Source organism: Aulonocara sp. 'chitande type north' Nkhata Bay, linkage group LG23 (assembly GCF_057382095.1).
Source record: "Aulonocara sp. 'chitande type north' Nkhata Bay isolate Kocher_YH1m ecotype deep benthic linkage group LG23, A_spYH_male_GT1.1, whole genome shotgun sequence".
In the NCBI taxonomy this organism is placed as follows: domain Eukaryota; kingdom Metazoa; phylum Chordata; class Actinopteri; order Cichliformes; family Cichlidae; genus Aulonocara; species Aulonocara sp. 'chitande type north' Nkhata Bay.
In genome coordinates, this window is record NC_141365.1 from 35,674,290 (window position 1) to 35,688,106 (window position 13,817).

The window sequence follows — 13,817 nt, forward strand, 5'->3', positions numbered from 1 at the left end:
GCTTTTAACTAAATTTGTGTTGAATATTTGATTGTGCTATTTTATGTATATCAGTTTTATATTATTGTGAAGCACTTTGTGGTTCTTATCCTGTGAAGAGTGCTATATAAATAAATAAAGTAAAGTAAAGTAAGGACAATACAGGAAAAAAACATAAACTAAACTAAATAAAAGAAAAACACAAGGGAGGTACGATCTGTCTTCGAGTGAGCTTCAAAGATGTTGAGTACTGGTGAGGTCCTACTTTGAAGAGGAAGACTGTTCCAAATTTTAGGTGCAACTAAAGAAAAAGGCCCGATTTAAACAACCAGAACAACTAGAAGCATCTAGTCAGTTAACCTTAATGATCTAGGAGTGTGCATAGAGTTAAAAGTTCAAAAATGTAAGAAAGTGCTGATCTATTTTTTGCCTTAATAATAAACAAAAGGATCCTAAAATTCTGGAAGGCACTGGCATTACTTTCTCAAAATCAGCAGATGAGAGAATTGTCTTAATCTTTGCAAGGGCCCTCAGCTGGAAGAAACTGGCTTTAACAGCAGAATGTATTTGTTTGTTAAAAGTGGAGCTGCTAGGGTGACAGTTTAGCTTAGTAGACGAGCAGGCGTAGCTCTTGCTTGCACACAGTAATGCACAGTGATGAGTCTACACAATGTTGCCTTGGGTTTAATAACTGAAGGGTCCACCCTAAAACTATTGTAATATATTGAAATCTGTGAATACTGATTATGAATGGTTCTTAATCCTAATTAGGACGCTTATTTTGTATGTAGGTCTTTGCATTACAATATAAAGCACCTTGAGGTGACTGATAAAACTGAATTGAATTAAAGGCAAAATTGTAGTGTGTACGCAACTGAACTGAGCTCTGAAAATGTGAAAAGGGGTAACTACATTTGCACCAAACCCTAAAGGTTTGATGGTAAAAATCGCACCTGAAATAAAGCTTTTATTTTTAAAGACACAACCGGAAATTGGACACTACCGACTATTTTAACAGCCGTTACCTTGACATTATTTGATGGAGAACAGGAGGAGGAGGAGGAGAGGAAAGGCAGAAGAAGAGAGACGGAGAAAAGAAGGGAGAGGGCTGGGGTTGGTGCTAAAGAGGATTAGAGCTTTCCGCCATCTGTGGCCACAGACTGATAATAAGCCCAGTTACATTACCAGCCTGCTCTTTTCTTAACCCTGAAACAGCCCCATAAATGAAGACTGTGTGGTTTAATATCAGACAGTCGCTATTAAACCTACGAACAAACAAGCACTGAGTAATTACGTGTGATATTTACAAGTAACACTGAATTCGCTTCACACGTTCAATCAGCAGCTTTACGTCCCTACGTCATCGCGTCAGTCTCCAATGGCAACCGAGCTCCGCTTTGTGTTTATCAGGATGGATTCCCTAACAGAGAGTGAAATAGGTCAGATAGCGAGGCTACAGGTAGGCGGCCACTGAATTAACACCCAGACATTTAATTTAAGCGATATAAAGACGAAGTTGTGTCCCAGCATTTTTTTAAAAAATGGCGCTAAAATCTATAATTTGACCTAAATCTTAAAGTAAGCGACTGGTTAGAGAGTTAGCTTGAAGTCATGCACGCACATTATTTTATTATTGGTCACTGGTTTATTTAAATTTAATAATTTAAATAGTTTAGTTTTAGTTAATGTAATAACCTTGGAGCAGAACTGCAAAAATAAAGACATAACCACACCGTTTATGAATAAATAACTAAAACAACTTGTAAAATTGGTTCTACGTGTTGCTCAACATTTCTCACTTTTGTGTCTGTGTGATTGTGTTTGTCAGAGAGATGCTGGTGTGCAGAGGCTCAGCCGTTACTTCTCGTGGCCCGAGTTCAGTGACGAGCGACGATGCTTCCATCAAGAGTTTGTGTACGACGTGGTCGTGTTCGCTGCAGACTGTGGCTTCTCCTGGCCGAACGTTATCCGGGCAGCTGTGATCGCCAGAGACATCTTTCCACGGCTGGACGGTCAGAGTCAAACAGCAGTGTACTATAAAGTGGCCTGTTAGAGGACACACTGCTTAACCGAGAGGTCGTGGCCCTTTACATGGCCAGCAGAGAATTACTATCAGATGTAAAGCTCTCATTTCGCATAAAGCAATACAGACACCCTAGCATACCACACTGAGTGATTCATTGACTCTGAGTCATTCCCTGTGTGCCCTATTAAAACATTACTCATGCAGTGTTAGTAATGCAGGCCCACCTGTTCACAGTGTGCAGGATCATGTGCTGCTGGGGTTTGGTTCAGTAAACCTCGTTTAAAACTTCTGGACTGTTTTCTATCCATCAGATCCTGATGTACTCAACTTGCTGTCACTACTGAGAGAGGTGCTGTGTGAGGGATTACCGAACCTCACCCCCGTCCATCGACATGACTTCACCAGGTATCTCACAGACACCTGCATCACACGGCGGAAGCTTTTCCAGGCGGTGGTCGATGGAGCTGCTAACGTGTCTGTCACTCAGCTACACTTGGAGGTGCAACTGCCACCCACACCCCCTCCCTTAGCACAGGTAAGGAGGCCTCTTTAAGTGGCGGCTAGTGAACGTGCACTGCATAACCATCATGCAGATTCAGGGCTGCTATCTGATGGTACTGGAATCCATTTAATATGTTCCAATTTGTTTCAAACTTAGAAAATGACTCCTTTTTACTGCAGGGCGTCGATCTGCAAGAGTGGGAAAGTCAGCAGCATGAAGCAAGTCTCACTTCAACCTTGGAGCAGAAGGAAAATGAGCTGAGGTGTTTGAGACAGGGGTCACGGGTCACTGTGGAGGACATAACTCTTCTAGAGGATAAGCATCTGGATAAACAGGTTCATGTTCCCTAACCCTAATATCTAATCATGCAGTGTGCTACGAGAATATGTGGTTTTTGTGTTTTAAATGTTTTTCTCCTTGACGAAAAATATTTTTTTCTAAACCAGCCCTTTTTTTTAATACTCTCCAAAACATTATTATGGTTACTCCATCTGAGGTACTTCCCTTAGTGAAATTATTTGGACTGACTGACTGTCACTGTTTTTGGCTCCCCAAGTAGGGCATTGTGGAGTTGGTTCGTGCAGCAGTGAGGGCTACCGAGAGCCAGATAGTGGCAAGCCTAGTCCAAGAGGTCGATCTGCTCAGTGAGATCCTGCAGCTGAAACTGCAGCAGGAGGCTCTGGCCACTGGGAGGCACAACAATACTTCTCCTACCAATACAGAGACAAATGCAAAGGTACAAACTGCCAAAACTAAAACAGGATGGACGGCGTCTGGAAAAGCAGAGGGCAGGAAGTCAATGAATAAACCTGTTCAGAAGTAAGAATGTTGAACCATTTAGTAACAGTCACAGTTTCGGCTAACTGTGTTACTTTTGGATGCTCAAGCTTGTATTATCATTATTATTATTATTATTTTATTGCACATCTTATATTTATAATTTGAAGATTTCTGTATTTGAAATGTATCCCGTAACACTTGTTATGTCATATTTGATACATGAATTTTTGTGAGTTTTTAAACTTCTACATGATCGGTGTAATCCCACTCTCCTCGAAAAAACTGAATAAACTGCACATTTTTTAGCAACAAATTGCAAAAAAGAAACCTGGATGTAATGAATACACATTAAACAAATTAAAACTCATATGTGCAAATATATGAGCCCATATATATGTGGAGTTTTTTTGTTCTTCCCATGTACTGTGGCTTCCTCCCACAGTTTAGAGATGTGCAATTAGTGGGGTTATTTGGTGATTTTAATTTGCCAATAGGTGGAAATGTTAGTGTGAATAATTGTCTGTCTCTAAGCAGAAGAGAATGGATGGATATGCAAATTAATATTTCATTGTAGAAATGACCAGAAGGTTCAATAAAGACCTTCTGGTTATAAAATTTCAAAGAAATTACAATTTTCTACTAATTATCTCATGATTTAGGCTTTAAAGGGTAAAAAGCAAGTTTCACAGCCACAGCAACATGGTTACCATGAACTGTATATAAAAAATGGACATAGCCAATGTGACGCCACTGGTTGGTTTCTAGACTCCACATTTTGAAGCCAGGGATAGCTTTTTTGCTGCTGCAAGGTTGCTTTTCTCCAGACAGACATGACCATAACTGGGTGGAATGCTAAGATGTCAGCTAGCATTAGCAAGCTTAGTTAGCAACACAGACACCTAATGCTAACACCTAAAAAAACTTTTAACTTGGTAACTTTTACTCTCAATTTCTAGTTGTTGTTTTAAGAGTTACATTTGGTTATTTTTCCTTTTATGTTGTGATGCTCATTTTTTCTGAATGTGATTTTTTTAATAATTTAAAATCTGCTGAACTTAGCTTACCTTCAGTGAATGGCATTAGTGGAGGTGAGGCCTAGAACAAAGCTTTCAAGAAAGCTAAAATTCACCCTCTGTAGCTGTAATGGCTCATCAGCATTGGGTCAGTTTTCAGTACTGCGTAGTTACAAAGAAAATTCAGAAAAACTTGTTGTTTTTAAAAAAAAAGGATTTATTAAAAAACAGCAATAATTCTGAAATAATAGCTTTATAAAAAACAAACATTAACAGAACATCCAGTCCTTTCTTTTTGTACCTCCACACAGAAGAGCCCTGCTTATCTAATGCTGACATGTTAATCCATTCAGTCAATCCCAAAACATATAAATAAATAAATAAATAAAATGCCCAAAACACACCAGTGCAAAGATCAAGCAGCATCTATAAGCTAATTTCCTTTGCTGCACATAATTTAAGGCCTCAAGCACTGCTAGGTTTCCTTTTCTGTTTACCCATCTTGTGCAGTCCCTGCAGCAGTACTGTGTAGGGTCACTATTTCCACAGTTATCTGCACCACTGTTTCAGGACACAGTTCACACTAGTAAACAGTGGGAGTGAAGCTCTTACTAAAAGCCAGGTTGTTTTCAAGTGTGGCAGACGTGCCCCTTAAGACTAGGGCTGAACGATTATGGAAAATAATCTAATTGCGATTTTTTGCCCCAATATTGCGATTGCGATGCGATTATTTTTTAAGGTCTTTGTCTTCTGTATTATTAAACAAAGACAAGCAATACATCATATAGTATGGCCAATACTATATTACATTAATTTTAAACTGTTCTTTCCTGGAAGACAGACCTCTGTTATGATGACATGAGGTGATGCATGAATTGATGACTGACATTTTTATTTAACTTCTTCAATCACAACAGTATATTTGAACATACACAATAGTTTATTTTTAGCTTACAAACATCTGAGCATAAAGTGCTGACAAGGAACCCTGGTGTAAACATTAAAATGAAAGTCAGTACAATGTGCAGATTGCAGAAATATACATAAACAAAATCAGTGGCTTTACCACACTCAGTTTTTCGACATCTGTGAACTACTAGACAGTCATTCAATTAAAAAATAATATTAAATAAATAAAACTAATAAATAAAAAATACACACATCTTACTGATCTCTGCAGTCAGTAACATTACACATAAAGTGCAAACATAATAGCAATTGTATAAACACACACACAAACACGCCTTTAAAGTTTAAAGGCGTGAAATTGGACGGTCTAGCCAATCAGAAGGCTAGTTCTGATTAGCGTCACCGCTGTCTCGGTGGAGTTTAATAAACTCGGCCGTCTGCTTCTTGCTATCTAAAATATAACCAGACACTGGTGTAAATTCTCGACTGTCTCATACTTCTGTTTAATAAGTTTTCTGTTTGACGTTTAGTCAGCTGTGTGAAAACCAAGGAGGAACCCACCCGGGGGATTAATAAAGTTTTATTTTATCTAATCTAATAACTTTAATCTCAGCCAAACCGATTTACTCATGAACAAACAAAACACTGAAAAAAGCCCAACGATAACATTTTTAGGTTGTCTAAGTGACTTATATATTACGTTTAACCCGAGCAGCGAAACTCCGCGGTGATCTGAAAATGATGTGCCGGGAGTTGTGCCGTTCTCGGCCGCATCAGTAACCCTCGAGCTCCCGGCTAGCTGTCGAGCTGGTGGGTAGCAGACGCCTCTGAAAACGTCGAAGCACTTTTGCAAATATGGGATATCTTGATAAACCGAGCAGATATTTGATGTTTACACAACTACTTTCTCGCCTGAAAATATGTTAAAAGTTTATTTTGTGACCCAGAAAGATTAGTATGAGTAATTTTAAAACTTAGTAGCGGCCGCCATTGCTGGAAACTGGAGTTTGGCTGGGCCGCGCTATGAATTCTGGGATATGGTAGTAATTTGGACAGCCTTATAATCGCAGTATAATCGCAGCCTTTGCGGTTAGAAAATTGCACTTGATCATGTCGCGATATTATCGCAAATGCGATATATCGTTCAGCCCTACTTAAGACACACCGCAACAGACTGGTAGCACACTTAGAGACAGCACATACATACTGTGTACACTCAGAAAGAGACCATAACTCTTAAAAGTTCAGCATCTTGCTTTGGTGAAAACATCCAGCGCTCTCTAGCAGCAAACTAATCACAAATTCTGGACGGATTCACAGAGAGGAAAAGAAAGGCATCAGGTTGATGGTTCAGTAGGAAAGCCTTTTGTTTTGCTTCTTAACAAACATATTGTGTAAATCTCAATTTCAGTCTCCTTTTTAGACTTTCTGCCTATCATCTTCAAAGTCTTTGTTGGGTCTGTGGCCTGTTCTCTGTACACTGCTAGAAAGATCCAAGGTCATCTGGGAGGGGAATTTGAAAAAAGAAATCATCCTCACAAGAGTTTCTGCAGGGAAGAGTCACAAGTACCCATGACATGTTGAACTTCTCTTTTGAGATAACATGACATTCAAAATGGATGAAACGCTAGTAAAACGTGTACCTGTGAATCCTCCTGTGAGGAAATATCAGATCATTTGTTGATTTCATTCATAATTCTTTACAGCCAATTGCAGGAAATCCCACATAATATTACTTATTACCGGTGCTAACAATGCGCTCCCTTCTAACTGAAGCAATGATCAGGGCACCCATCCTGTTGAGGGTTGAATTTGTGGCTATTGGTAACTTATCAAGGGCTAAAAGATGTGGGAGGATGCTAAAGTGCCAGGGATTTCTCCCAACTAAAACATCAACCCACATACGAACAGCAGGCTCTAGATTATTAAAAAAGAAAAAAAAAAACAGTTTTAAGATTTTGCCACTGAAGACTGTCACATTCAGTTTTTAAATAAAGCTACAAAAATGCTGCAAATGTTTCAGAAGGCGCTCGCTAGCTTGTTTCCCAGAGTAATGTGAGTCAGCATGGTCTGCACCAGCTCCGGCAGGTTGTACTCGTGCCTCCAGCCCCAGTCCTGTCTCGCTGCGCTGTCCTCCAGTGCTTTTGGCCAGCCGTCGGCTGAAAAGATGTAGCAGAGAAGAAGATTATAGTAGCCAGTGAACACTCTGAAAGGATAAAACTATGACACTGGTATCCCAGCAGTCTCACCGATCGCCTGCCTGACAGGATCCACATTATAGGTAACCTTGAAGTCAGACAGGACTTTCTGGATCTCTTGGGTGAGGTCCTGTGGCGTGAAGCTCATGGCATTGATGTTGTAGGTGCGGCTGACGAGCGCGTCTTCTGGAGCCTCCAGGAATTCCATAGTGGCCCTGATACAGTCATCTGGGTAGGAGAGGTGGACGGAGGAAGAGATGAGCGAAACGGGAGTGCTTCAGTGCCGCCAAAACAAAACGCATCAAAGTTTGCTTTACCGATGTACATCATAGGCAGCCGTGTGTCGCTGCGCAGGTTGCACTCAAACTGACCGCTCTTCACAGCAGCATGAAAGATCTGGACAGCGTAGTCTAGAAAACAGTGAAAAGAGACCATCAGAATCAGACTGCATCAAAGACATGGAGCAAAAAAAACAAACATTTCCAAACGGTGCGCCATCTTCCTTACATTGTCAGTTAGCCTGCACCTTTAGTATTTCCAGAGACATTATACAAGATAAGTGGTGGAGGTGATGATGGTGATATTATCACCATCAAAATTATTGTTGAGCCTCTATACCCGTTCATTTAAAAAGGAAGTGAACCACAACTTTAACCATATTGCAAATGTGATTGTTGAGGGCCAACACTTATTCCTGAAAGGTCTTTGGGTATATGTATCTCAGGTCTACTCACCTGTGGTTCCTCCTCCAGGATGGGAGTCAGCCGAGATGATGCCTGGATACCTGAGACAGCGGAAATCCAGCCCATACCTTTGGTGGTAGTACTGATAATGGGAGGAAAAGACTCAAAAACACCAGAAATAAGATGAATAGAGGTCAGAATGAGGACTGGAGCTACAACAGCTGTAAGTGCGGAGAAGAAATACGGGTATGCGTTTTTAAAGTCTCTACAGAGTGTCTCACCTCACCCATCAGCTCCGCATGGACCTTGGATACACCGTAAATAGTGCGTGGCCTCTGCACACACAGATCAGGAGTGGGGTCTTTAGGGGAGGATGGACCCAAGGCACTGATTGTGCTGGGGACAAACACACGCAGACCATGTTCGGTGGCTATATCTAATATGTTATGGAAACCTAGAGAGAAAGAGAGGCTGTGCATAAGTCTGCTATGTTAATGCTATGGTACACGCGTTACAGAGGTGTCTACCTGTGATGTTGACCTCTTTAGCCAGGGCCACGTTGTGCTCCCCCACAGCGGACAGCACAGCTGAGTAGTGAACCAGCCAGCTGATGTTATTGTTGACCACAATCTGCCTGAGGTTCTTATAGTCCAGAATGTCAGAGAAGATGAATGGACCTGTGCAGGACACACAATAGACTGTGTGTGTCGACCCACTCATCTTTGGAAAGTGGAGTGCAGTTTTATGGACATGTGGTTTGCATTTACACTGAGCAAGAATGGAGCTCCTAAACAGAAAGACCGCATGGCCTTTGTAGGGTTTTTACTAACTTGTAGAATATGTGGAGAAGGTAAAAACAATGCACACACCGTTTTTGTAGACATGGTTGGGGGGTTTCCGGATGTCAGACAGGATCACATTGAATTTTCCAAATCTCCTCCTGAAAAAGAAACATTAGTTTTGGTAACTCTACTAAAAAAGCTGGTCTGCGGTACAAATGACATGATCGCATGACGTCTTTAAGCTTTCTTTCATTATATATCATTTTAACAGTTGTTTCAACAGCTCACACATTACACCCCATATAGGTTTGGCTCACAGGTATCACCTTTTGGAAGTTTTTCTAATTTTTCTTGTAAATAAAATTGCTGGATTTAGGACTGGCATCACCACAGTTCACCACAGCAGTTTAAAAGAGGTCTGCAACGATTCATTGAGTAATTTGAATAACTCGACTATAAAAAAAACTATTTCCTTGCTTTGATGCTTTGTCTAATGCGTGACCCTGTGGTGCTCACCCACATTTGTGATCAAAAATAGACCTGCAATAGGAGAGCGCGTGTGAATTAAAAGTATGACAACATTAAGCTCACACAGCCTCCAGTGTTTCAACAAAAAGACTGATAACACAACAGCAGCAGTAAAGAGGATGGTTTAATGTCATAGTTTAATGTTGAGCCGGGGTCTGTCTAAACGCGGAGTCATTACTGAGACGGTGTGCTCAGGTGGAGCGAAAGAAAAAAATTTTTAGCGTCCAAAACAGCAGCTCTGTGCCCGTAAATCACCATTATAACCTTTACTGGGATAAAGCTAGCGGGAATCCTTCGTCACACAACCTGATGCATCCATCGCTGTTTGTTTTACACATCAAAAAAATCTACAGTATAGCTACAGAAGTTAGGTGACCCCTTACAAGCAAGCACTTGGCAAAAGTAGGAAGGAAAAACTTTTAACTTTTAACAGGAAGAATCCTCCAGCAGAACCAGGCTCAGGGAGGGGAAGCCATCTGCCACGACCAAGCTTCAACCACCTGGTATACCCAGGCGGTCTCCCAGACAAATACTGACCAAGCACAACCCTGTTTAGTTTCTGGGATCAGATTGGAGCAGGAATGTACAAAATGGTGTGGCCACAACTAATACAGTGACTGGTATGTTTATATTGACAGATTTTTTTACTGGTATCAGTCTGAAAACCCAGTATCAGTATCACGTATACGCAAAGAAAACTACTCTACATATGGAAATAGCTAAACAACGGAAATCAGAGGTTATTTAAACTTCTTACCTTAATGACTTAGCAAGCCCCACCCCCAGCTGTCCAAGTCCTCCTACAAGGATAAATTAGAGAAAAAGAAGCAAATTACCAAGCAGTTTAAGCACTTTTAAGAACTGTCGTGGAATTTTTGTAAATAAAGTCTGCAACACAGAAAGAGCTGTGGTCACACTATTTATTACTACGCGCAGGAGAATGGAAACATACATCAAAACATCACAGGTTCATAGTAATAAGCTTATGACATCGTCAAACTCTGTGTATCTTTCAGTTACAACAGTCTTTTGTCCACCCTGGGCTGTTGCTGAACAGAGAAGACTCCTACTATCTTTTCCCAGGCCAGCACCTGGCGCTGGCCCTGACCTTCATCCTTCTGAGCCAAACACTTAGCAGATAACATAGTGAAACATTGTAAGGCCTAGCTAAGCAGTTTTTTTATTTCACGAGGTCATACTGACACATACACATACTTCATCTACGCATGCAAAGGTTACACAAAAATCATACAGTGAAGTTCTAACCACCTATATCTAAATGTGAGGGTTAACTAGAAACTTCCCATTACAGAGCTTAAGTAACACAAGAGGTATGAGACAAAAACTAACCAGTAATGAGGACTTTGGGTTTGTCACTATCAGTGCAGGATGAAGCATGTGTTCTGACGCCATGTGCTGCAGAGGTCGTCTGCACAACACAGCGTGGGGGCCTGTTCCCAGCATGCCTCGATGCAGCTCTCAGCAACTGAACCACCGGCATCATAACACCTCCTATTAACAAAAGCACATATTAACATAAAACACTGAGTGCATCCACAGCCTTAGTATAACCAAGTGGGGTTACATTATTATTACTGTGGACACACATATTATCAGGCTTAACACCATCATCCTGTGATAATGTTGGCTTAGTTAAACTGACCTTAAATCAGCTCATCTGAAAAACCATCCAACACTTAGCTCGACAAAGCTACTTCCTCAGAGCCATCTAATGGCTCAGTCACATGAGTAAAAATAGGACAGCAGGCTCCTTAAATAAAAAAAAAAGTAAAAATTGGTGATGCCTCGTAATTGTAATTTCACATCTGTTTTGAACTTGTAGTCACTAAATGGTTGGCCAGAATTTGAGGGTGTTTCCCACTTGACCATTTTTGATGGCAAGCTTGCACAGGTTAGCTGACAAGAGGCGACTTTCCTGCAAATAGTTAAACTACAGGTCTCAGAGACATAAATACCTGAATGACCTCTAGTATCAGAATGATGCTGAAAAAGTAGACCATCATTCATACCTTACTGCTTCTTCTGCATCTAGGCTGGACAACTGTAATTCAATATTATCAGGACATCCTAAAAACTCCTTGAAAAGCCTTCAGCTGATCCAAAATGCAAGAGTACTGACAGGGAAATTGAAAATCCTTCTCCTCACATTCAGCGTCTTGACTAATAAGGTCCTATTTTATCCTGAAGACCTCATAGAACCATATCACCCCAATAGAGAACTTCACTCTCAGGCTGCTGGATTACTTGTGGTTCCTAAAGTTTCTAAAAGTAAAATGGGAGGCAGTGCCTTTAGCTTCCAGGGCCCTCTTCTGTGGAACTGGCTCCCAGTTTGGATTTGGGAGAAAGACATCCTCTCTACTTATAAGATTAGACCTAAAACTCCTTTTTATAATGTATATAGTTGGGGTGACCCAAATCCTTCCTTATTTAGACTGCAATAGGAATAGGGCTGCTAAGGGTGGGTTTCCCATGATGCACTGATTGTTTCCTCTTCACTCACCTCTTTTCACTCTCTGCATGTTTATAACAACACTCTGCATTCAATCATTAGTTATTATTTAACATCGGCTCTCTTCCACAGCGAGTATTTTGCCACGTCTCCCTCCGATCACCCCCAAACGCTTGCAGCAAATGGCTACACCGCCATCCTGGAGGTTTCTTTTCTTCCTGTTTAAAGACAGTTTTTCTTTCCCACTGTCGCTGAGTACTTGCTTATACAGGTTTATATGATTGTTGGTGTTTTCTCTATTATTGTAGGGTCTTTACCTTACAATATAAAGCACTTTGAAGTGAGTGCTGTTTTGATTTTGCACTTTATAATTAAAACTGAACTGAATTGAGGACAGTTGCAGTCTGATTTGAACTGACTGCAACCACTGGAAAGTGGCAAATTACTGCAGTCTAATTTCTAAATGTAGACATTTTGTGGCATGTTATGCTTTTCTACCTGCTCTACTTTAAGAAAGATGAGTTTATAAGGGGCATTTTGTGCATATATCAACTTGAAACTGTCAAAATAAACCTAACATGTGAAAGCCTTGCCCGACCCCCAACACCCATCTCAGATTAGCTTCTTAACAGCCTCCTGCTGACTTGGTCTAAATATAGACCTCTTTATCTATATTCCAGACCACCATTAAGCTTATGGGGGAGCACAGGTTAATGTGGACAAACCCTTTCAGAGCAATGGAGTCTAGCAGCCTTGCAGTAAATACTTTGTGTGTTAAACTATATAAATAAACGTATTTATTTATTCGAGGTAAAACAACTAGTAACGGCACAACTGAATCAGTGCTTTTCAAAAAAACGAGAAAAACAAGTTTAAAGACATTTTTTTCTTTTGTTAGTACCACTGGACACAATAAAAGTGCATAAAGGGAAATTTCGTATCAATTCCCAAAGCTGCCCAATTATTTCGGTCTTATCTGGGGTATAAGTTATATACTTTGTTTAACGGATGTGTTTCTTTAAATCAAGATAGTGTCCCCTCAAGCAGGATCCTAACCACCGAGGATAACTAGCTTTACCTAGATAATGGTTACATATGTTGAGATTCAGACCATCTTATTCAGTTAACTTAAAAAGTGAAACGTGCAGTAAAAATAACGTAATGTAATGCGAGCTTTTACAGATGACATGAAATGTAGCCAACTGAAGCTCCTGTGCAGGGAGCATAGAAAACAAGCTAAACTCATGTTCTCCTTACTTTAATGCGACCTGGAGAAGCAGGTTCAGAAAACGACTCCGAAGCCCTCCGCTGTTTGCGATCAAAACGTGGAAATAGTCGCGCGTATATACGGCAAAGCTTATTCTGCTCTGTGATTGGCTTACAGTACGGGAGGCTCGCGACAGAACCAGTCTTAGGAAAATCTAAACTTCCGGCTGTAACTTTCAAAATAAAATCTCATAAGCCTGCTGGCGACAACAACAACAACAACAACAACAACAACAACAATAATAATAATAATAATAATAATAATAATACATATCTCTCATATCTAATACATATATCTCGTGGTTGGCCTGGGAAGGGGCGTTCCCCTTGGCGAGCTGGGCCCTGTTTCAGGAAGCCGGTTTGGAAAACTCAGAGTGAAAAACGACACTCACGGTTGAGTAACCCCGAACTGTCCAACTCGGAATATTCCGTTTCAGAAAGGCTGATAACAATTAGTTCAATCAAGGCGGAGTTGCTTTAACCCCAAGTGAAGCGCGCGGACGAGGATACATAAAGCCCTGATAAGCGGAGCACAGATTAAGCGAGTCACCATGGAGACGGAGGGAAAGAAGGCGCGGTCAATGTATTTCACAGCGCTTGAGGCCGAAATGCTGATGGCAGCATATGCCGATAACATGCAAATTCCGCGGAAAAAAGTAACACAGCGACAGCTGCAAAAGA

The 13,817-nt window shown here is 40.8% G+C and overlaps 2 protein-coding genes across 3 annotated transcripts; one reads left to right on the top strand and one right to left on the bottom strand.

The window, feature by feature from the left end:
* Nucleotides 1-1,049: 1,049 nt before the first annotated feature.
* lg23h8orf74 (linkage group 23 C8orf74 homolog) lies at nucleotides 1,050-3,678 on the top strand. The gene is made up of 5 exons (XM_086282987.1): nucleotides 1,050-1,438; nucleotides 1,808-1,991; nucleotides 2,317-2,540; nucleotides 2,687-2,842; nucleotides 3,067-3,678. Exons 1-5 carry the CDS (start codon nucleotides 1,358-1,360, stop codon nucleotides 3,328-3,330), a joined length of 909 nt encoding a protein of 302 aa, XP_086139113.1. The 5' UTR covers nucleotides 1,050-1,357; the 3' UTR covers nucleotides 3,331-3,678.
* A 3,219-nt stretch (nucleotides 3,679-6,897) lies between these two features.
* LOC147302336 (L-threonine 3-dehydrogenase, mitochondrial-like) lies at nucleotides 6,898-13,265 on the bottom strand. Of its 2 annotated transcripts, XM_086283622.1 has the most exons (10): nucleotides 13,128-13,265; nucleotides 10,751-10,912; nucleotides 10,158-10,200; nucleotides 8,960-9,030; nucleotides 8,618-8,767; nucleotides 8,372-8,544; nucleotides 8,142-8,232; nucleotides 7,725-7,817; nucleotides 7,459-7,635; nucleotides 6,898-7,368 (listed from the first exon to the last, which is right to left on the bottom strand). In XM_086283622.1, exons 2-10 carry the CDS (start codon nucleotides 10,902-10,904, stop codon nucleotides 7,229-7,231), a joined length of 1,092 nt encoding a protein of 363 aa, XP_086139748.1. In that variant the 5' UTR covers nucleotides 10,905-10,912; nucleotides 13,128-13,265; the 3' UTR covers nucleotides 6,898-7,228. The 2 variants fall into 2 exon arrangements, with proteins under 2 accessions (XP_086139748.1, XP_086139749.1); XM_086283623.1 differs by lacking the exon at nucleotides 13,128-13,265 and having other exon boundaries at nucleotides 8,618-8,810; nucleotides 10,751-10,845.
* Between the last annotated feature and the right edge of the window lie 552 nt (nucleotides 13,266-13,817).